General features: G+C 42.8%; 1 protein-coding gene across 1 annotated transcript in view; it reads right to left on the reverse strand.

The window, feature by feature from the left end:
- Positions 1-2,940: 2,940 nt before the first annotated feature.
- LOC137345312 (NACHT, LRR and PYD domains-containing protein 3-like) overlaps positions 2,941-24,955 on the reverse strand; it is a 93,491-nt gene continuing 71,476 nt past the window's right edge. The window contains exons 7-11 of the mRNA XM_068008810.1: positions 12,784-12,870; positions 12,392-12,562; positions 11,959-12,129; positions 3,220-3,387; positions 2,941-3,047 (exon numbers count right to left, since the gene is read on the reverse strand). Coding sequence (XP_067864911.1) covers positions 2,960-3,047; positions 3,220-3,387; positions 11,959-12,129; positions 12,392-12,562; positions 12,784-12,870 — 685 coding nt within the window. The 3' untranslated portion in view covers positions 2,941-2,959. The remainder of the gene's footprint in view (positions 3,048-3,219; positions 3,388-11,958; positions 12,130-12,391; positions 12,563-12,783; positions 12,871-24,955) is intronic.

A 24,955-nucleotide genomic window follows, 5' to 3' on the forward strand; every position in this document is an offset into this window, starting at 1 on the left:
CTAGGGGCTACCATTGACCGAAAACTGAACTGGAGTAGCCATATAAATACCGTGGCTACAAGAACAGGTCAGAGGCTAGGAATCCTGAGGTGAGTAACTCACCTCCTGACTCCCCAAAGCCTGTCCACAATCTACAAGGCACAAGTCAGGAGTGTGATGGAATACTCTCCACTTGCCTGGATGGGTGCAGCTCCAACAACACTCAAGAAGCTCAACACCATCCAGGACAAAGCAGCCCGCTTGATTGGCACCCCATCTACAAACATTCACTCCCTCCACCACCGACGCACAGTGGCAGCAGTGTGTACCATCTACAAGATGCACTGCAGCAATGCACCAAGGATCCTTCGACAGCACCTTCCAAACCCGCGACCTCTACCAACTAGAAGGACAAGGGCAGCAAATACATGGGAACACCACCACCTGCAAGTTCCCCTCCTAGTCACACACCATCCTGACTTGGAACTATATCGCCGTTCCTTCACTGTCGCTGGGTCAAAGTCCTGGAACTGCCTTCCTAACAGCACTGTGGGTGTACCTACCTCACATGGACTGCAGCGGTTCAAGATGGCAGCTCACCACCACCTTCTCATGGGCAATTAGGGATGGGCAATAAATGCTGTCCTGGCCAGCGACGCCCACATCACATGAATGAATCAAAAAAACATACCAGACATAGAGTATAACCAAGCAGCTAAGGGAATATCAGCACAGAAGTGGTACTGGAGGAATAGAAGGGACTAAAATGTGACAAATCCCCAGGACGTGATGGTTTAAATCCTAGGGTTCTAAAACAGAAAGCTCTAGAGATAGTGGATACAGTGGCTATGATCTTCCAAAATTCCTTCGATGTGCCGATGACACCAAGCTTGGATGTTTAGCAAACAGTGAGGATGATATGAACTGCCTGCAATAGGACATAGATAGGCTGGCAGAATGGACAGAGAGCTGGAAGATGGAATTTAATATTGGCAAGTGTGAGGTGATGCATTTTGGCAGAATGAATAGGGAGAGGTAATATATACTTAATGACACAGTTCTAAAGCGTGTGCAGGGACAGTGGGACGTGAGAGTGCATGTGCATAGATATTTGAAGGTGGCAGGACATACTGACAGCGTGGTTATTAAACCATCTGGGATCTTGGGATTCATAAATGGATGCATTGAGTACAAAAGCAGAGAAGTTATGGTGAACCTTTATAAAGCTGGTTAGGCCCCAACTAGAGAACTGTGTCCATTTCTGGTCATCACACTTTAGGCAGGACACGAGGGTCCGTGAGAGGGTGCAGAGGAGATTTACTGGAATGGTTCCAGTGATGGAGAATACAGTTACAAGGTTAAATGGGAAACGCTTGATTAGTTCCGCTTAGAACAAAGGAGATAGAAGGGAGATTTAATAGAAGCGTATAAGATTATCACAGTCTTAGATAAGTTAAATATGGAATAGGTGTTCCCATCAACAAATGTTACAAGGACTTGGAGACATAGGTGAGGATTCAGATTTCCACTTTTCTTATTGGGGAAGAGCTTCCTGACATCACCCTGATCAGCCTAGATCTGATTGTAACTTTATAACCCTGGTCAATAGTAAACTTCAACAGAAATGCAGTAGAGTGTGAAAACAGGTGACCTGCTGTGTGAGAAGTAAAAGATAAACACCTTAGCAGAATCTCAGAGGCTCAGATATAGGTAGTGCCGAGGCAAATTAGCTGGATGTTAAGGCCACATCATTTCTACTTGCTTTTACCAGGCGTTCACATTCAAGCTGATAGGAGTCCGAGTGTGGGAAGTCAGAGATTTTGAGATTCTGACCTGGTTCGGGTGGACAGATCGTTTCCTAATTGGACAATTCAAACAATAGTGAGGTCACGATTGAATGAACTCAGTCTCCAGAGGCTTTTCTATGTCCAGAAAATATAAGAAGGGATTCCATGGTCAAAACTCTCTGAAACTATTCTCAAATTTGAAGTTGGTAAGAAGTCCTGAGATGTACTTGTTAAGATAATGTATCATTTAATTCAACATCACACAATAACAATTCTCATCAGTACTGTTACATCATCCAGGAGGCAGTGATACAGAGGTGAAGTTTAATAAAACATTTCCAAGTGGAAGTCATTATACAAATCCAGGTGAGTACAGGTAACAAGTCCGTTCATCGACCCCTCAGTTTCCTCAGGATGTTTCACAGGGTCATTGCACCTTTTCACAATCTCATGGTTTACAGTCTCAGGTGATTCCGTTTGAAAATTCAGTCCACAGTAAGTACACAATGTTTAATTTCCATGGTAACACCAGTACCTGCTTCCATGTTGGTGCCACAAACATGTTAAGTTCAGGATCCTTAAACACTACAAATGCTCACGATCACCCAGACAGAACAGTGGGATTCCCGACTGGCACTTTCCCCATTTCTCCTCTCGCAGTGCTGACCCATCCTGGGTGCACCAGTTTCAGGAACTTCCCCAATAGGATACTCCCTCTGGGTGACCCCATACACTGGGTATTGGTATCTATTGGAAAGTGGGATCTATCCAAGTTGAACAGAGCGTGTCTCCATCCTGAATACACACATGTTCACTTCCCAGTAGGGTCACTGGGTACTGATACTGAGCGTGAACCCTGGATAATGTAGTTCCCAAACCCAGGGATATTGAGTGTCCCACTGCAGACCAGACTGAGCCCCACCCTGGGCCCTTCCTCTCTGTATATTTCCCCAGTGCCCCATTGGGGAACATTCAGTCCCGGATATCCTGCAGAAGCAGCTCTGTGGGGCTGAGCGGCTGAGTCACGTGACCCTGTTGCTGGGCCTCTGATGTCACAATGTCAGCTCGAACTGGACACAGTGAAACAGCCAATAGGATTTAAACCTGGAGTGAGGCCAATTAAAGGGGAAGGACAGCAAATTGGCCAACAATGTTCATATAGATAGACCAGTAATGTTAACAAATTGAAATGTTCACACAACCACATTCAGTCCGGGTCTTGTACCCTGCAGCGACTTCAGATGATTCTCTCCATTTGAACTGAACTGATTCCGCCACAACCTGAAACAGATTAAAGATTAAACAGGAAATAAATAGATTGAACAATAGCGTAAATAACAGGGAGACTGGGATTAATATTTCAATAATAATTACAGACAGATATTACTGATAAGAGTGACTGAATCCCATTTATATTTTATTTATTACATTAACCATTAACACAAACACTCACTCTATCCGCTCCAGACTCCTGCAGTTCAGTATGAGGTAATGGAAAGCGGGGATAGATCGGTCTGTGAAGAAATTTGAACCCAGGTTTAGCTCCATCAGTGATGTGTGTGTACTGAGAACAGAGGCGAGATCCTCGGTGCAAGAATCTGAGAGACGGACATGACATAGACTGGGGATCAGAGAGAGAAATAACAGGAATCAGTGTAAATCACCAGGGATCATTAATAACACAATTATTGATACTAATAATAATGTTCATAATCTCACACAGTCTGGTACTTACTGTTCTACTCTGTAAAGGCAGCTGGTGAAGTATAATACTGGAGCTAATCTTTACTCAGACTTACATATATTTACAGTTAAACATTACAAGCACACACCTCCTCACTCAACCACACACAGTTTCAAGAAGTGTCTCTATGCATGTGCTCAATTGAAACCCTTGTTAATGACCACTGCTGACATAGTAAACACCATTAATATACAATTAACAGATTACCTTCTTTCTCTTTAAGTACAAATTAGAGTTAATATGCACAAACAACATTTCAACAAAAAAATCAAATCAAAAACCTCCATATTCTGTAGAAAGCATTACATTGTGAGAGGGCTCTCCTCGAGGACAACTAACAATTTGTTCATATAAACATTTCCTTTCGTAAAACAATCAGACAGTTGATGACTTGCATCTACACATGTAATTTTAGAGATTTCCTTTCTCTCTGGCATTTCTTTCAAGCCAGCAAAGTCGATCTGTAACTTTTTCTCACGCTTTTTTGCAGCATGTGCATTATCCAACAATGAACAATTATCTACATAACATTCAATGAGTATGTGATCTTCAGTAAACCCCTTGTATAGAATCTCACTTACAATATTTGACAAATAGAATCCCATATCCACTGTCTCCACAAGGGCCAGTGTGTCAATCAGCTGAAGTACTTTTAACAACCCTTTTTATTTTCTGAGCTTCCCAAGCTGAAGGACAGTATCTCCCATTTTCACCCATCAGTAATATTATGAAACCAGCTGCACTAGAATACCCATCAGGAAGATTAGCATGTGAACCATCGCTAAAAATGACTAGTTTCATGTTCTTTGGGTGACCTCGGGATGGGAACTTAAACACACATTTCTCCAGATTTAATCAATTTAATTATAGAATGTTTTAAGGGTAAATAAAACATTCTTGACTTTAGGGTGTTTCATTGTAGCACTTCACTCCAACACATAAAAACTAGTCTCTGGTCTCGTCTGAGGGCCCAAACAGTTCAACTGACCAATCAAGCTTCACACTTGTTCTGTCTCTTCTTCAGATATAACATCATCTTTCTGTGATGTCCGAGTACGATTAACTGGGAGGGGAGTAACACCCACTAAATAGGATTGTTGATTCAAAATTATTTCAGACCTACTCTGCTTAATATCTAAACCAATATATTTAAAAGTTCCACAAGCCTGACTCCCTATTTTAAATTCTACTCGAATCTTAATAACACGTTTCTCAAATTCCGCAGTATCACCACATCAGAAATTAACATCTATCATAAAGATGTCTGAAAGTATCCTTTATGATGCTAATAAAACATTGTGGGATCTGTTTTGAGTTGAACATAACCTATTTTCAGCAAAACAGATCTCACTGTAAAATACCACACGCTGGAAGCATCATTCAGGCCATACATGCATTTGTTTAGTTTCCACAGTTTCCCTTCTGCATCTGCTGTCTCTTTGGGAAGTTTCAGAAACACACCTCTCTGAAATGTATCGCCCTGCAGAAATGAAGCTTTCATGACAATTGATCTACACTCCCATGAATATGTGACCAAAAGAGCTAAAACGATTTTCAAGATTACTTTTCCAGCTGTGGGAGAGCCCACTCCTACATCTGTATCATCCAGTCATTCTTCAAAACCCCGAGCAACCAGCCTGGCTTTGGCCTTATCAGTCCCATCTGCAAGGACCTTTTCAGTACAAATCCACCTATGTGACAAGGCTGCTTGTCCCTGATCTGGTATCAGAGTAAACTCCAACTGTCTCCAACTATCTAATTCCCTTTGTTTTACTTCTCTTAATAGTTTGTCCTCACGTTTATTGGCAGTCACTAAAACGTCACAATCATGAGGACTTCTGCTTCTAGTTCTGTTGAGAGACTGTTCTGTGTCTTTAATTTCATTGTGTCATCTGTTCAAGTTACAGCCTCTACTTGCACTTTTATATCTGTTGGGATGATTACTGTGAGATCTCTCTCTTACACTATCGAGACTCTTTCTCCAGTACCTGATTCTTTTCTGATACAAGAGTCACCTCCAGATCCACTATCAGAACGTGCACTGTGCTTTCATACCCTCCACTCTTTCATCCCATTCTACCAGTCCACAGACCTCACTTCTTGACCATCATCCTGTACATTAAACAATATTTAAATTTGCCAGTAGCTTTTCCTGCAAGTCCCACAATTGTCATATTCCTGCATTAACTTGACCCCTCTGGAATATGTGTCACCCAAGTTTCTGAGCAATTGGTCTTTGGATGTGATCGCTCTGTTCTGTGTGTCATGATCACTCACAGTATCACTAACCAGCCCTTGATCTACTGTTTTACTGATCCTCAGGACCCTCATCACAAAACACACAAACATTTGAGGTACAAGGTGCCTCGTTTACTTCTATCGACTGCTCAGAATCCAAGATATAATTAATCCTGATTAATCGTGAGGAATGAACCTGAACATTTTGTTATGTTTGATAAGGACTGTTTTACCATCATGGCCTATTACTTTACCCAGGCCTCTCCATTCCCGATGACCCTCTCTTTTATAATAGACCAAATCTGCTGAATTAAATTCTATCTCAAATGGTCTTATATGATGCCTCAGCGCTCTCTGAATTTTCTACAAGATCTCAGACCTGATGAAAGACCATTTTCACACATGTAAAATATTCAAATGTGCTGAACAAAATTGAACTAATTGTAGTACTTTCTGGAGCAGGAGGACTATCACACAGTTCAGGAGGTAATTTGGAATATTCCCCATAGACCAATTGACAGGGACTAAACCCTCCAACCACTGGAGTGAATTCTTTGTATGAACCATCAATGCTCGGCCGGTTGTCAACTTGCAGTCTGGTTGATCAGCTAAGATTTTATGCAGCATTTCATCAATCACCACATCATTCCTGTCACAGAGTCCATTACTGAAAAGACTTTCAGCTGCTGTATTCATGACCAGAATGTTCATGTTTTCAAATATGTCTCTGAACTCATCATTAGCAAATTCCCTCCACGATCAATTAGAAACTTTGCTCGTGCCCTAAGTCTGATCCCTATCCATTTCTCCATGATTTTATCTATAATCACCCTTTTGACCTTACTCTGTTTTATTGTAGAAACACTAAGTCTGGTGGCCAGGTCTATAAAATGTAGAATGAAAATATTTCTGTCTTTAATCCACACAATGGCCTCATTAAAGCCACATGCCAATGGAATGTTTACAATAGGACGTGGTGGCATCCTCCAATACTTTATACATATTTTACACTTGACTAATCTCTTCTATTAGCCTTATACACTCTTCAACTGTACCTGTATCTTTTAGCAGGGTTTTTAACCTCTGACAAGCAGGGTGAGCAAATTGTCTATATTACTTCACGCCAATTTGCTTTTCTACTCTCTGATTCTTATCAACTGATGCCATTAATACTTGTCTAACACTCTGAAAAGAAACAACAGGTTTTGTTGAGGGACCACGATAATGTCCTGATTGGGTAAACTGCAGATCCACTGACTTTCCAAAAGTAACTGCCTTATCACACTCCATGTCATGTTTCATTTGTGCCTCTTTGATAGAAGGTTTACTCAACCACATAGATATCTCACTAGAGACATCAGTACTGATAACATGGCTTACTCCAGCTATTTTATACGGAATTATGACTCTCTTTAGTGACCTCAATGCTTGTCATCACTAAACATATAACAAGAAGTATTTTCTATACTCCTCAACGCTGCATTAATCCTCACTACTTAGTGAATCTAGCTAACATTTTAACCAATCTGTTCTACACACTGTTGATTGCAAGCACTGCTAGCATGACACAGTTAAACAAGTCAGTGAATATTTCTTCTTTGGCCTACTTGTCTCGGGAGACAATAGGTAAGTGCCTGGAGGTGGTCAGTGCTTTGTGAAGCAGCGCCTGGATTGGTTATAAAGGCCAATTCTAGAGCGATAGACACTTCCACAGGTGTTACAGATAAAATTGGTTGTCGGGGCTGTTACACAGTTGGCTCCCCTCTTGTGCTTCTGTCTCTGAGAATAATATAGTATAGGACTAAAACTCCTTGTGACCTGTACAATTTGTTCAGATTCATCAAAGTCTTCACCTTCTGCCTCAGTATCCTCTGTCCCATGTGTTATTTCGAGGAATCTACCTCTATGCTTGGTGCAGTTCATGGCATAATGGTACTTGGCGTCTCATCTGATGCACCTATTAACTGTTCCTTGTCCATTGCTGGGATTCAGTCACCTATTATTGCTGTTCCAATTCTGTCTTCGCTTTAACAGCCAGATCTGCTAAAGGTGCTTTCATCCTCATTCTGACTGTCCATAACCATTCCATTGTACTTACACCTGTATCCAGTATCTGTTCCATTTCAAAATCTGGCAATTATTGTGTCTTCTATTCTTTGTGTTACTGCCGAATGTCCCATTTGCTCCACCAAGGCCCCAGGAATCTTTTCAAGAGAGCAAACATCTGATCCAACAGGGAGTCTCTCTCTCCGAGAACTGAGGACCAGTTAGAACCAGGAGCATGTCCCTATGCTACACCTTGGGACAATCCAGCAATTTAAATGCTAGCACTGAAACAGGAATCTCTAAAGTGAATGTTGTCAATCGTTTATACAATCTGTTAAAGTGCATGATATATTCTTCCTTTGAATAAACATCTGTTTTCCAAAATGTATCAAACTCTGACCATGCCTCAAAGGCATTTAGTAGATCACCTTACTTGTACATTTCATCCAGGAACTCTAATAGAAGATCCAAACCATCATCAGTTTTTAACTGACGGGGAGGCAGCTCACAAAGCATTTTACTTCTTATTTTACTTCTGGTCCGAAGCAACGCCAAGGCCATACCTTGTTTCCTTTCTCATTGGGACACAACCCATGTCCACATCTCCACTTCATTCTTCCACTGGTCATTTTTTATACTTATTTGTTTTGTGGGATGTGGACGTCACTGGAAAGACCAGCATTTGTTGCCCATCCCTAATTGCCCTTGGGAAGGTGGTGGTGAGCTGCCTTCTTGAACCTCAGCAGTCTATCTGGTGTAGGTACATCCACAATGCTGTTAGAGAGGGAATTCCAGGATGTCGATCTAGCAGCTGTGAAGGAACGGTGATATATTTCCAAGTCAAGATGGTGTGTGGCCTGGAGGGGAACTTGCAGTTGGTGGTGTTCCCACATGTCTGCTGCTCTTGTCCTTCTAGGTGGAAGAGGAAGGTGATGTTGAAGGAGGCATGGTGAATTGCTGCAGTGCATCTTGTATCTGGTACACTCTGCTGCCACTGTCCATCCCTGGTGGAGGGAGTGAATGTTTAAGATGATGAATGGGGTGTCGATCAAGTGGGCTGCATTTATCCTGGATGGTGTTGAGCTTCCTGAGTGTTGTTGGAGCTGCGCTGATCCAAGCAAGTAGAGAGTATTCTATTACACTCTTGACTTGTGCCTTGTAGATGGTGGACAGGCTTTGGGGATTCAGGGGGTGGAATACTCGCTGTAGAATTTCCAGCCTCTGACCTGCTCTTGTAGACACAGTATTTATACTGCTGCTCCAGTTCAGTTTCTGGTCAGTGGTAATCCCCAGGATGTTGATAGTGGGTAATGCCGCTGAATGTCAAGGGGAGATGGTTAGATTCTCTCTTGTTGGAGATGGGCATTGCCTGGCACTTGTTTAGCATTAATGTTACTTAGCACTTATCAGCCCAAGCCTGGATGTTGTCCAGGTCTTGCCTCATGGGGACATGGACTACTTCAGTATCTGAGACATTGAGAATGGTAGATGTAGTATAATGTAGGGAAGTGCGAAGTTATTCACTTTGGTAGTTAGAATAGAAAAGCAGAGTGATGTTTCGAAGGTGTGAAATTAGCAAGTGTTGCTGTTCAGTGAGACTTAGGTGTGCTTGAATGCCGAAAGTTAGCACGCAGGTACAGCAAGCAATTAGGAAAGCAAATGGCATGTTGGCATTTATTGCAAGGGGATTGGAGTACAGGAATAAAGAAGTCTTGTTGCAATTGCACAGGGTTTTGGTGAGACCACATCTGGAGTGCTGTCTCTAGTATTAGTCTCCACATTTAAGTAAGGATAGAATTGCATTGGAGGCGGTACAGCGAAGGTTCACTAGATTGGTCCCTGGGATGAGGGGGCTGTCCTATGATGAGAGGTTAAATAAGTTGGGCCCATACTTTCTGGAGTTTAGAAGAATGAGGGGCGATCTCATGGAAACGTACAAGATTCTGAAGGGACTGGATAGAAGAGACACAGAGATTGTTTCCACTGGTCGGGGAATCAAAAACACAGGGCACAGTCTCAGGATTAGCGGCTGATCATTTAGGACAGAGATAAGGAAAAATTGCTTCACTCAAAGGGTTGAGAATCTTTGGAATTCTCGACCCAGAGGGTTGTGGATGCTCAATTGTTGAATACATTTAAGACTGGGATAGAGAGAGTTTTGGTCTCTCAGGGAATCAAGGGATATGACAAGGAGGTGGGAAAGTGAAGTTGAAGCCTAAGATTAGCCATGATCGTACTGGATGGTGCAGCAGGCTCGATGGGCCATATGGTCTACTCCTGCTCCAATTTTTTGTGTTCTTGTGGCACTGTGCATTGTACAATCATCACAGAACATCCTCACGTCTGACTTTATGATGGAAGGAAGGTCATTGATGAAGCAGCTCAAGATGGTTGAGCCTAGGATACTACTCCGAGGAACTCCTGCTGCGATGTCCTGGAGCTGAGATTATTAACCTCCAACATCCACAACTAAAGCCTGGTTCATGTATAAAATTAAAACCCGACCCGACCAGAGCCAACCCGAACCCGACCCGAGCCTTTTAATTTTGTTTCACATCCGACCCGACCTGACACGCTTCTCCTTCATCTGTTCAGGCAGCAGGCTGTTCCTGCAGCTGAACTTGTGGGGAATCATTGGTAAGCCTGATCCCCTGACTTCCCAGAAGCAATGTCCAGCCCAACCGACCCCGAATGCTGGACTCAGAATTTCGACGTGACCTAAACCCGACACATGCAGTCAGGTCTAGTCGGGTTCGGATCATGTCGCCAGGCTTTAACCACAACCATCATCCTTTGTGCTAGGTGTGACTCCAAAGTTATGAAGGTGCTACCATTTTAAAAAATATTTTTGAGGACTTGTGTTCAAAAGACTGTGGAAATACCTGAGGAGATACTTGACTTTTTTTTTGAAAAAGTATCAGTGGAAGGATACTTGCGACTTTGTTTAAAAAACAGTTACTGGAAGTCACATGCTCTTAGCTAAGTAAAGAGGAAGAGGCCTTGCTGACTATTGGAGTTGTTTACAGAGAAGTCACATGTCTAGATTTATGGTGGTCAGGATTTGGTTTTGTTTTGAACTGTTTAAATGGACAGTTGGGGTTTCAGCCTGCTAAGAGAGAGAGGTCACCAGTTCATCCTGTTCCACCTCTTTGAGAACTCTGAGAATCCAGCGTGAGAACTGGAGAAACTGATGCAGCATTTCTCCTGAGAAGTTTCTGCAAGACTTTCTCTTCACATCTCCTGAATGAACTGCTTCTGAAAATATCCCAGTGACAACTGCGTGTGTCTAGTAACCCCTGTCTACATGTATCCAGACCAACTGTAATATTCCATATCTTATCCTTTTTCTCCAAGAATTGACAAGTACTTGGTCAAAGTATTTTTTTCTGTTTTTTTGCAAAGTTGATCTCTGCAGAGAAAGCATCTTTATTTTTCCTTTAACTGGTGTGTGTCAGCATGTGTGTTGGGTTATTTCGAAGGGAATACATTTATGCTTTCATATTTCAACCTCTGTGTTAATAATCTTTGTGTCTTTATAAAATGTGTCGTGTTTTATAGTAAATTAATAATTTTGTTGATTATTAAAGAAACCTGGTTGTTAGATTTTTATTCAGAAACTAAAATAGATGAAGTATATAATTAGCTGTATCAGTAACTGGGTAAAACATTTAAATATATGTTGTGACCTGTGGAGAAGTTGAACGAGAGAAAGACAGTGCACTCCTCCATCCTCGGTCATAACACCAACCAGTGGAGGGTTTTCCCCCTGATTCCCACTAACTTCAATTTGACTCGGGCTCCTTGATGCCACACTCAGTCAAATGCTGCCTCGATATCAAGGGAAGTCCACTCTCACCTCATATCTTGAGTTCAGCTGTTTTGTCAATGCTTGAACCAAGGCTGTAATGACATCAGGATCTGAGTGGCCCTGGCAGAACCCAAACTGAGCGTCACTGAGCAGGTTATTGCTCAGCAAGTGCCACTTGATTGGCACTGTTGATGACACCTTCCATCACTTTACTGCTGAATGAGAGTAGGCTGATGGGGCAGTAATTGGCCGGCTTGGACTTGTCCTGTTTTTTGTGTGCAGGACATACCTGGGCTATTTTCCATATTGCCAAGTAGATGCCCAGCAAACACAATTAATATACTATGAGCACTTACTCCAGTTTCTGTATTTTACAGTCTGGGTTCCTCAGAGCTGCAGACAGTAGTTTCACTACTGAATCTCCCAGTTTATTAGTACCCAGGTTCAGATCCGTCAATGATCGGTTTGTACTGAGAGCAGAGTTGAGGTCTTCAATACAAGAGGCTGTGAGTTTGTTCTTTTCAAGCCTGGGATGAGAGAGCAAGAAATAACAGGAATCACAGTAAATTCCCAGTGTTTATTCAGAACGCCATTACTGTTACGAATAAAAATGTTTATGGATAACACTATTATTGATGATAATAATAATGTACTTTTTTAGACACCCAGTTATTATAGACACAATCTCTCACAGTCTGGTACTTACTCCAGTGTCTGTATTTTACAGTTCAGGTTAATGCCCACCATCTTCACACAATTGAACATAAATAGGGAAGAATTAGCACTTACTGCAGTCTCTGTATTTTACAGTCTGGGTTCCTCAGAGCTGCAGACAATAGTTTCACTCCTGAATCTCCCAGTTTGTTATGATCCAGGTTCAGAAACGTCAGTGATTGGTTTGTAATGAGAGCGGAGGCGAGATCTTCAATGCAAGAAGCTGTGAGATTTTCTTTTTTCAGCCTATGATCAAAGATGGAGAAATAACAGGAATCAAAGAAAATCCCCATTGTTTGTTGGTAACACCATTACTGATATTAATAAAGTGCAGTGCTTAACAATAACACGATTGCTGATACTAATAATAATGCACAGTGTTTATTAATAACGCTATTACTGATAATAATATACAGTGCCAGATATCCATTTATTATAAACACAATCTCACATAGTCTGACACTTACCCCAGTTTCTGGATTTTACAGTCCGGGTTCCTCAAAGCCTCAGACAGTAGTTTCACTCCTGAATCTCCCAGATTATTGAAACCCAGTCTAAACACAAACAGACAGAGAGTGAGAAACAAACTGAATCAAACCCTGGACCTGATACAATTCACTTTCTGTTGATTATTACAGGAAACACTGAAAAAGACTTGAGGAAATTAACAACCAGATTTTCCTGTCACTGACAATGAATCTCACACTGTAGAACTCCTCATATATTCAGGAGCTGTCAATAAACATCAAAGAGGGAAGTAGCAGGACAGAAGGTAGGTGATTGGTTGGTGAGTATTACAGTGTGTTTTTGTCTCTCTAAGTGACAGCATTTGAATAAAGTATTGATTGGGGAAATAACTATTACTTTATGAAATTAATCAGATAAATCAATTAATTAATACATTTATTATGAATTGTTTTAAAAGACCGAATTACATTTATTCAGGTGATCAATAAGGAAATTAATTGTAAAAGACTAGAGATGACAGGGCAGGCTACGTGTTGTGACTGTAGGATGTGGGAGTTTGTGGACAGTGAGACTGTCCCACATTCCCACACCAGCAGGAAATGTCTCCATCTTCAGTCATTCCAGCTCAGAGTTAATGGGCTGGAATGTGAGTTAGAGACATTCCCAAACATAAGGGAGGGGGAGGAATTTCTTCACAGTTTTATCCAGAACACAATCACAGCTCAGAGAAAATCACAGGTTCAAGAAGAGGGTGTAACCATTAGGGAGCAGCATGGTGAGGACTGAGGAGAGGTTGAGAAGGAGGTCCCTCAAACACAGGTCCTGTCCAAAAGGTACAATGTACTTGTTACCTGTGAGGACAAGGAGAAAGACTGTGGAGAGGACAGTCACAATGTAGACCAAGGTACTGTGGCTCAGAAGACTGTCCAAGGGGGAAAGAACAGAATAGAATGTGGTAGTGATAAGGGTTTCTATAATTGGAGGGATGGATATCATCCTCTGCAGCCATGAATGAGAATCCTGTCGGGTGCGTTGTCTACAAGGTGCCAGGGTAAGGGATATCTTCTGGAGGCAGGAGAGCAATTTGGGGAATTAAAGTGTGGCTAAAGAGCTGGTGTGGGAAAGAGGGGTTCCTTTAAATGAAACACTGGCACCGGTACTGGCACAGGAAGGAGTTATACCGAGTTTACAGACTCCACCTGAACTGGGATGGGACCTGTGTCCTTGTGAAAAGGGTAAACAGGGAGGTGGTAAAGGCTTTAAACTAATAAGACGGGACATGGTGGGGGTGTGGGGGAGATGGGGAGGGATGAACAGAAAATGAAAGCAGCCTGAATATAAACAAATCAGGAAAGCGGAGCATTGGAAAGAAACAAAAATAAGTGAGGATTTTGATGGAAAGGAGGTAAATAGAATTATGGAGCATGAGTGTAAAAAGATGGTTAAAAAAAGTAAGAGGAACTGCTATTACAAATGATTCAAACTTTTCATACAGCAATGCACACAGTGTTTGTAATAAAACAGGGGAACTGGAGGCAATATTACATTGTGAGGAATCATATTAGGGATTATTCAGGCATAGCTATGGAAAAATCTGGACTGAGCATTAAAAACTGCAGGAAAAAACGACTTAGAAAAGATAGAGAGGAAATTGGGGAGGTGGAGGAGCTGTACTTAATACTGAAAACAATGGCAGGAGCAAAAAGTGACACAGCCATCAGCAAGACAGAAATAGAATCCACATGGATAAAGATAAAAGATAATAAAGGATTAACCACATTAACAGGGATAGTCTATGGACCACATAATAGTGGAAGGAAGGGGAGGGAGAAGTGTACAAAGAAATTAGGGAAATTAATAAAAAAACATGGAATAATAATCATGGGGAATTTCAACCAACATGAGATTAATTGGCCAGAAGAGACATGTAAAGGAAATAGGGAATGGAGTTCCTACAATGTGTACAAGACTCCTTTCTAACCCAATATGTAAGAAGCTCAACAAGGGAGGATTCCCTACTGGATCCAGTAATGGGGAATGAGCCAGAGCAGATAAAAGAAGTAAAAGTAGGGGAACATCTAGACAATAGTGAACATTAATATTATATACTTTAAGATAATAATTGAGAAGGAGGTAAGTATGACGAAGACCAGGGAATAGATTGGAGAAAAGTGGATTTTGAGGGGCTGAGAATAGAGCTGAGGAAAATAAAACTGACAACAATATTGTCAAACAGTGATGTCGAACAGAAATGGGAAACATTTAAAACCGTGTTCGACATAGTCCAGGAAAAATATATTCTGCTAAAAAGACAAGAACAAATGAAACACTAATGAGTTACCATGGATGAATAAAGACATCAGATAAAGAAAAATGAGGTCTTGGAAAAAGACAGACACTAAGTACATGAGCAGCAGGGGAGAGCATGACAAAGAGATTAGAAATTTTTAAAAAAGGACAAAAAGGAACAATTAAATTATCAAGGAACAAATAGCAAAATATTTTATAGGCACATCAATAAAAAAAGGAAAATCATGATGGAAAAAGGGCTAATTATTGATGGTCAGGATTATATCACAACAGGCAATGATAGAGAAATGGCAGGAATATTAAATAATGACCTTGCTTCAATATTTACCAGGAAAACAGGATAGGTGGACAGATTAGAAATCAGATAACAGCATTGAAAATAAAAAGGTGAAGTTTTAAATAAACTAATCAAACTCAGAGGATAAAAACCCCTGGTCCAAATGGATCACATCCACACATTTTAAAAGAATCTCGGGAAGTGATAGCAGAAACATTACTACACATTTTTAATAACTCTTTAGAGAAAGGTGTAGTGTCAGAAGACTGGCCGATAGCTAACATTATACCGATATTTAAGAAAGGAGATAGAACATGTACAGGGAACTATAGACCAGTTGGCTTAACATCAGTGGTAGGAAAAATAATGGAATCTCTACTAAAGGTGGGAATAGAAGAATATCTCGAAAACAAAGATATAATAATGAATAGTCAGCATGGATTTAAAGAGAAAGTCTTGCTTAACCAACCTTGTTGAATTTTTTGAAGAGGTGACAGAGAAAGTAGACAATGTTAATGCAGTGGATGCAATTTATCCAGATTTTCAAAAAGTCTTCAATAAGGTATCACATAACAGACTAATGAATAAGGTCAGAGATTGCAGGATCAGGGAACAAGCAGAATGGACAGCGAGCTGGCTTCAAAACAGAAAGCAGAGATTAGGGATAAAGAGTAGTTACTCAGAATGGCAGAAGGTGGAAAGTGATGTTCCACAAGGATCAGTGCTGGGATCACTGTTTTACAATTTATATTAATGATTTAGACTTTGGAATCAAAAACACAATTTCTCAATCTTCAGATGGCACCAAACTTGGGGTTGGGGGGATAGTTAATCTGAGGAGGATAGCAACAAATTACATGAAGATATTCACAAACTTGCAGAATGGACATGTAATTGACAAATTAATATCAACATAGATAAATGTGAGGTATTACATTTTGGAAAGAAAAGTAAAGAGGTTACAAATTACTTACAAAATAAGAATCTAAATGGGGCAGAGGAGGTAAGGGATCTGGGAGTGCAAATACACAAATCACTAAAAGTAATTACACAGGTTAACAGTAAACCAAGCACTAAGGTTTATTCCTAGGGGGTAGAATTGAAAAGTATAGAAGTTATGCTAAACTTGTGTCAAACCCTGGTTGGACCACACCTGGAATACTGCAGACAATTCTGTTCACCATATTATAAAAAAGATATGGAGGCACTGGAGAGGGTGAAAAATATTTACAAGGATGATACCAGAAATGTCGGGAATACCGATCAGGAGGGAATGAACAGGCTGGTCTCTTTTCTCTAAAAAAAAAAGAGCAGGCTGAGGGGTGACCTAATAGAGGTGTTTAAAAGTATGAAAGGTTTCAATAGAGGAGACACAGAGAGAATGTTTCCACTTGTGGGGAAAAGCAAAACTAGAGGCCATCAATGTAAGATAGTCACCCACAAATCAAACAGTGAATTCAGATTGGTCAGTCCTGTATGATGTGTTACCTCCCTGGTACTGGGGTAAAGGACATCACGGAGAATGGGCTAAGTACATTCCAACAAGCTGGAAAGGTCGGGGAAACAAAGCCAGGGCTCCTTGGATAATGAGGGAGATAGAAAATATGAAAAAATTAAAAAACAGTGTATGGAGCATGTCAGGTGAATTCTTCAAGCACGAACCAGGCCAAACACAATGGGCTGGATTTTACCGAGCTCCGGGTGTTAGACTCCATGGCGGGGGGTGCGGTTGAGGGGTGGGCTGGGAGATGCTTCTGGCAGAGGCTCACCATGGAGCCCGACTCCGGGAGGGTCCGGCCTGATCCTCCTGGTGGTGACAAGGCTCTGTGATGGCACCCCTGTCACTGGGCGATGGGACCTGCATTTAAATATTTTAATGAATAGATTTAAATAAACTTACCTCGAATCTTCCGGGCCCACCACGATCTCCAGTTCAGCAGCCGGCACTCCCACACCTTCACTTCCCCGTCTGGGAAAAGCAGGCAGGACACTGGTGCGGGGTGGGAGTGGGGTGGGGGGTGGGGAATTAAGATTTTTAGCACCAGGGGGTGAGGACGGTGATGGGGGGACGGGGTCAAATAATCATCATCAGTATAGGGGATTGTGGGAAGGGATGAACTTTAAACTTTGTACAGTCTGAGGGGGGTGAGGTCACATTTCAAAGGTAAGTGTTTTGTGGGGGAAAAGGGCAAATAGTTAATGTAATTCTTATTGGGGGTGGGAAAGGGGCGTTACAAATTTATTTGGTAAATTTTGGGGGCGGGGATACTTCTTTAAATCATCAAATTGGCGGCAGAACTGGCTGCCCTTTAAAAATGGCGGCAGCGCCTGCGACGGGCATCTGAGACCACTGCCGGCGTTGGACAGCCCGCCCCCTCCATGTTGTCGGGGGAGGCTGTGCCAGCTGCTTAATTGAGCTGTCATGAGGAAGATTGTGGCAGCTTTGATGTGCAAGGCCATCTGAGAATGGATTGGCTGTGAATGTGAAAGGGAACCCAAAAATCTTCTAACGGCTCGTAAATGGTAAGAAACATAGAAAACGTACAGCACAGAAGGAGGCTATTCAGCCCATCGTGTCCGTGCCGGTCAAAGAAGCTATCCACCCAAACTAATCCCACCTTCCAGCACCTGGTCCACAGCCCCGCAGGTTACAGCACCCTCGGTACATGTCCAGGTACCTTTTAAAAGAATTGAGAGTTTCTGCCTCCACCACCATTCCTGACAGTGAATTCCAGACACCCACCACCCTCTGGGTGAAAACGTTTCTCCTCATGTCCCCTCTAATCCTTCTACCAATCACCTTAAGGGCTTAAGGGTCAAAGAGACTGGTACATGCTTAGAGGTACAGGGCATGGCTAGAACACAAAATGAGCACTTCGTATCGGTGTTTACTAAGGAAGTGGAATCTGACAAAATACCGGTTGAAGTGGAGATGGTAGGGGTAATGGATGGGGTGAAAATTGATAGGCAGAATGTACTGGAAAGGCTGGATCTGATTAGTGTGCATAAGTAACCTGGTCTGGATGTCTTGCATCCAGGTTGCTTAAGTGGGAGTGGAGATATGGAAGGGCTTGCCACAATCTTCCAATCTTCCCCAAGATATGGCGGAGGTGCTAGAGGATTGGAGAGTGACAAATGTGACACCCTTGTTCAAGAAAGGTGCAAGAACATGCATAGTAACTACAGGCCAGTCAGTTTAACTGTGTTGGATAAGATTTTGGAACGAATGATCAGAGAAAAAATTAACAGGTGTTTGGAGAGGTTTGAGTTAATTAAGGAGAGTCAGTACGGATTTGTAAAAGGCAGATCATGTTTTACTAATCTAACTGAATTTTTTTAATGATGTAAGAGACAAGGTTGATGAGGGGAATTCGGTGGACTTCATATGGATTTTAGAATAGCTTTTGACAAAGTACCACATAAAGGCTGGTTAAAAAAACAAAGTGACTCCTGAATATGCAACGGCCCACTGAGTCATCAGAGTGCGCCAATCTTGCACAGCTGCATCTTGCCAGGACTAAGTGGCGAATACATGGGATGATGTCATGGCGTATATAAAAACAAGAAATGCTGGAAATACTCAGCAGGTCTGGCAGCATCGGCAGAGAGAGGAGCAGAGTTAACGTTTCAGGTCAGTGACCATTCTTCTTAACTGGCTACTATTAGAAATGTAAAAGGTTATAAGCAAGTAAAACGGGGGAGGGGCAAGAGATAACAAAGGAGGTGCAGATAGGATAAGGTCACAGATTAGCTGAAGGTCATGGAGCAAAGGCAAACAATATGTTAATAGTGTGCTGAAAGACAAAGCATTAGTACAGAGAGGGTGTCAATGGACTGAAAATTGAACCGGACCTGTTCAAACAAGTACACACATGAAAAAAAAAAGCAGTGGGTAAGCAAACTGAACAAACTAAGATGAAATAAAATAAAACACACAAAAATATATATGAGAAAAGGAAAAATAAAAAATAAATAAAAATAAAAGTAAAATGGGGGGCCCGTCATGCTCTGAAATTATTGAACTCAATATTCAGTCCGGCAGGCTGTAGTGTGCCTAATCGGTAAATGAGATGCTGTTCCTCGAGCTTGCGTTGATGTTCACTGGAACACTGCAACAATCCCAGGACAGAGATGTAAGCATGAGAGCAGGGGGGAGTGTAGAAATGGCAAGCAACCGGAAGCTCGGGGTCCTGCTTGCAGACTGAGCAGAGATGTTCCACAAAGCGGTCACCCAGTCTGCGTTTAGTCTCCCCAATGCAGAGGAGACCACACTGTGAGCAGCGAATACAGTATACTACATTGAAAGAAGTACAAGTAAATCGCTGCTTCACCTGAAAGGTGTGTTTGGGGTCTGGGATAGTGAGGAGAGAGGAGGTAAATGGGCAGGTATTACACCACCTGCGATTGCAGGGGAAGGTGCCATGGGACGGGGACAAGGTGGTGGGAGTAATGGAGGAGTGGACCAGGGTGTCGCGGAGGGAACGATCCCTTCGGAATGCTGGCAGGGGAGGGGAAGATGCGTTTGGTAGTGGCATCATGCTGGAGGTGGCAGAAATGGCGGAGGATGATCCTTTGGATATGGAGGCTGATGGGGTGGAAAGTGAGGACAAGGGGAACACTGTCGCAGTTCTGGGAGGGAGGGGAATGGGTGAGGGTAGAGGTGCGGGAGATTGGCCGGACACGGTTGAGGGCCCTGTCAACCACAGTGGGGGGGAATCCTCGGTTGAGGAAAAAGGAAGACATATCAAAAGTGCTTTCATGGAAGGTAGCATCATCAGAGGTGATGCTTCGGAGATGGAGAAACGGGGAGAATGGAATGGAGTCCTTACAGGAGGTAGGGTGAGAAGAAGTGTAGTCGAGGTAGCTGTGGGAGTCGGTGGGCTTAAAATGGATGTTAGTAGATAGCCTATCCCCAGAGATGGAGATAGAGAAGTCGAGGAAGGGAAGGGAAGTGTCAGAGATGGATCATGCCTGGTTCATCGTCGCGCATGTGCGATAAAGCGTCATCGAGTATCCAGCCCCCGCACTCAGTTAGAGGAAGCGGCTGAATAGCGGCTGGAGCTCTCCTCCCTTAGCAACTCTCTCCAAACCACGGTGCTCCCCCCCCCACCCCCAACTCCCCTGGCCGATTGTTACTCACTTCGTGCCATCCCGCTCTCCGTCCACTCGCTCACCGCATCCACCCACCTCCTAGCTCTAGACCATACTGCAGCGAGTGGCCAAGAGGAGGGAAGCAGCATGGCCTAGAGCTAGTGGCTGGAGGGGAATGGGGGAGCGGGATGCGGGGAGCTAGCGGCCAGAGAGTGGGGTGCCGAGGAATGGTGAACAATCGACCAAGGGAGTGTGGGGTGGTGGGGAGCAGCGAGGTCTGGAGCGAGCAGCTGACAGGGAGAGGCAACCGGTGGGGAGGAGGGGGAGAAAGCGAGTTACTGAGGGGGGAGAGTGGCCAGTGGGGCAGGAGCTAGCAGCTGCGTTCGGGGGAAATCAGTCCTGGTCAGTTAGATAAACGAATCACAATAACGAATTGGGAGCACATTTTATACTCTGCCCGATTTTCTCTTCCATCCATAGTGGTGTCAATTCACTATCTCCCAATGGAAATTCAATCATCAAATTTTTTTTGTATTTAGTACAATTACTGGCATATTAAATGGATCTGAGGATTACAGTTAGTGTCCTACAACTGCATAGCATATTACTGGTCTTCCATCCAAGTTAATGTAAGGTTAGCTTTCTTTGAATGATATGAGGACAGATAAGTCCCCGGGGCCAGACGGGATATACCCAAGGATATTACGGGAAGCGAGGGAAGAGATTGCTGCGCCTTTGGCGATGATCTTTGCGTCGTCACTGTCCACTGGAGTAGTACCGGATGATTGGAGGGTGGCAAATGTTGTTCCCTTGTTCAAGAAAGGGAATAGGGATGACCCTGGAAATTATAGAGCAGTCAGTCTTACGTCGGTAGTGGGCAAATTATTGGAGAGGATTCTGCGAGTCAGGATTTATGATTATTTGGAAAAGCATGGTTTGATTAGAGACAGTCAGCATGGCTTTGTAAGGGGCAGGTCATGCCTCACAAGCCTTATTGAATTCTTTGAAGATGTGACAAAACACATTGATGAAGGAAGAGCAGTGCATGTGGTGTATATGGATTTTAGCAAGGTGTTTGATAAGGTTCCACATGGTAGGCTCATTCAGAAAGTAAGGAGGCATGGGATACAGGGAAAGTTGGCTGTCTGGATACAAAATTGGCTGGCCCATAGAAGTCAGAGGGTGGTAGTAGATGGAAAGTATTCAGCATGGAGCTCGGTGACCAGTGGTGTTCCACAAGGATCTGTTCTGGGACCTCTGCTCTTCGTGATTTTTATAAATGACTTGGATGAGGAAGTGGAAGGCTGGGTTAGCAAGTTTGCCGATGACACGAAGGTTGCTGGAGTTGTGGATAGTGTGGAAGGCTGTTGTAGGTCGCAACGGGACATTGACAGGATGCAGAGCAGGGCTGAGAAGTGGCAGATGGAGTTCAACCTAGAAAAGTGTGAAGTGATTCATTTTGGAAGGTCGAATTTGAATGCAGAATACAGGCTTAAAGACAGGATTCTTGGTGGTGTGGAGGAACAGAGGGATCTTGGGGTCCATGTCCATAGATCGCTCAAAGTTGCCACCCAAGTTGATAGGGTTGTTAAGAAGGCGTATGGTGTGTTGGCTTTCATGAACAGGGTGATTGAGTTTAAGAGCCGCGAGGTAATGCTGCAGCTCTATAAGGCCCTGGTTCGACCACACTTGGAATATTGTGTTCAGTTCTGGTCGCCTTATTATAGGACGGATGTGGAAGCTTTAGAGAGGGTGCAGAGGAGATTTACCAGGATGCTGCCTGGACTGGAGGGCATGTCCTACGAAGAAAGATTGAGGGAGCTAAGGCTTTTCTCATTGGAGCGAAGAAGGATGAGAGGTGACTTGATAGAGGGGTACAAGATGATGAGAGGCATAGATAGAGTGGATAGCCAGAGACTTTTTCCCAGGGTGGAAAGGGCTATCAGCAGGGGGCATAATTTAAAGGTGATTGGAGGAAGGTTTCGGGGAGATGTCAAAGGTAGGTTCTTTATACAGAGAGTGGTGGGTGCGTGGAATGCGCTGCCAGAGGTGGTAGTAGAAGCAGATACATTAGAGGCATTTAAGCGACTCTTGGATAGGTACATGGATGATAGTAGAATAAAGGGTAGGTAGTTAGTTTGCTCTTAGAGGAAGTTAAAGGTTCGGCACAACATTGTGGGCCGAAGGGCCTGTACTGTGCTGTACTGTTCGAAGTTCTATGTTCTCTGAACGATCTCGCCATAGCATTTCCTGAGATAAATTGAGCAGCTCCATCTTTCATCCCGGCAGCAACCTGAATGTCGCAAACACTGACATTCCAGTTGAAGAGGCTGCACTTGCGCATCTGCAATTACCGCGCCACCTAGTGGTTGTGTTTTCAGCAAACGCAGCCTAAAAAACGGGGCGCTTGGAATAGCAAGAGCAGTGTCAGCTTGGACAAAAACCTGGCTTGAGGATGGAAAACAGCGAGTGGTGGTAAATGGTTGTTTATCAGACTACTGGATGGGAGACATTGATATTCCCCAAGGGTCAGTGCTGGTGCACTGATTTTATTTGTGACATATATAAATAACTTGGATGTTGGAACTGTGTAAAATTTCAAAATTTACTGGAATACCAAACTCGGAGATGTAGCAGACTGTGAGGATGTCACCAATCGACTGCAACAGGGCAGAGATAGACTAGTAATATAGGCAGACAAGTGGCAGATGGAATTTAATACAGTGAAGTGTGAGGTGATGCATTTTGGCAGAATGGGGAGGGAGAGGCAATATAGACTTAATGTCATAGTTCTAAAGAGTGTGGAGAGACAGAGGGACAATGTCTTCCCTAATCAGTACTGTCACCACACTTCCCTTTTATCCTTCCCTATCTTTACACCAGTTCTGATGAAAGGTCACAGACCTGAAACGTTAACTCTGCTTCTCTCTCCACAGATGCTGCCAGACCTGCTGAGTATTTACTACACTTTCTGTTTTTCTTTCATATTTCCACATGCTGTTTGTACTTGTAGCTCAACAAACTTATTCACCACACTTTGTGCTTATACACACATGTCTAAACATGTCTTTGTATTCCTTGTAGTCCTTCTTAATCTCTCTATCTCTGTAATCTCCTCCAGCCCCACAACTCTCCGAGATATCTGTGCTCCTCTAATTCTGGCCTCTTGTACTTCCCTGATTTTAATCGCTCCACCATTGGTGACCTTCAGTTTTCTAGGCCCCAAGCTCTGGAATACCCTCCCCAGACCACTTTCCTCCAATAAGAAACTCCTTAAAACCTACTTTAGACCAAGCTTTTGGTCACCTGATCTAATATCGCCATATAAAGAAAAAGACTTACATTTCTATAGCGCTTTTCATAACCACCGGACGTCTCAAAACACTTTACAGTCAATGAAGTATTTTTGAAGTGTCGTCACTGTAGTAATGTAGGAAGTGTGGCAGCTAATTTACACACAGTAAACTCCCACAAACATCAATGTGATAATGAGCAGACAATCTGTTGTTGTGATATTGATTGAGGGCCAGGATTGGCCAGGACACCAGGGAAAATCCCCCTGCTCTTCTTCAAAATAGTGCCATAGAATCTTTTACATCCACCCAAGCTGGCAGATGGGACCTTGGTTTAACATCTCATGTGGAAGGCAGTATCTCCAACAGTGCAGCACTCCCTCAGTATTGCATTGCAGTGTGAGCCTTAATTTTTGTGTTCAAGCCCTGGAGAGGGACTTGAATCTGGAACTTTGTGACTCAGAGGTGAGAGTGCGACCAACTAAGTCACAGCTGACACATGTTTATGATTCAGTGACATACTTTGTTTTATAATACTAATGTGATGTGCGTTTTGTCATTTTATTACATTAAAGGTGCTATATAAATATCAGCTGATGTTATTGTCTGCTCTTAACTCAATGTATGGTCACTAAATCTGCTGATGACACAAAGATAGGTAGCAGAGTAAGTTGTGAAGAGGACATAAAGCATCAACAAAGAGATATAGACAGGTTAAGTGAGTAGCCAAAAATTTGGCAGATGGAGTATAATGTGGGAAAGTGTGTACTTGTCCACTTTGGCAGGAAGAATTGAAAAGCAGTATATTATTTAAATGGAGAGAGATTGCAGAAATCTGCAGTACAGAGGGATCTGGGTGTCCTGGTACATGATTCACAAAGTTAGTCTTCAGGTACAGCAAGTGATGAGGAATGAAATGGAATGCTGTTGTTTAATGCAAAGGGAATAGAATATAAAAGTAGGGAAGCTTAGCTACAGTTGTACAGGGTGTTGGTGAGACCACATCTGAAGTCCTGCATTCAGTTTTTAGTTTAGTTTAGTTTAGAGATACAGCACTGAAAGAGGCCCTTCGGCCCACCAAGTCTGTGCTGATCATCAACCACCCATTTATACTAATCCTACACAAATCCCATATTCCTACAACATCCCCACCGGTCCCTATATTTCCCTACCACCTACCTATACTAGGGGAAATTTATA

The sequence above is a fragment of the Heterodontus francisci genome, chromosome 28, assembly GCF_036365525.1.
Source record: "Heterodontus francisci isolate sHetFra1 chromosome 28, sHetFra1.hap1, whole genome shotgun sequence".
NCBI lineage: Eukaryota > Metazoa > Chordata > Chondrichthyes > Heterodontiformes > Heterodontidae > Heterodontus > Heterodontus francisci.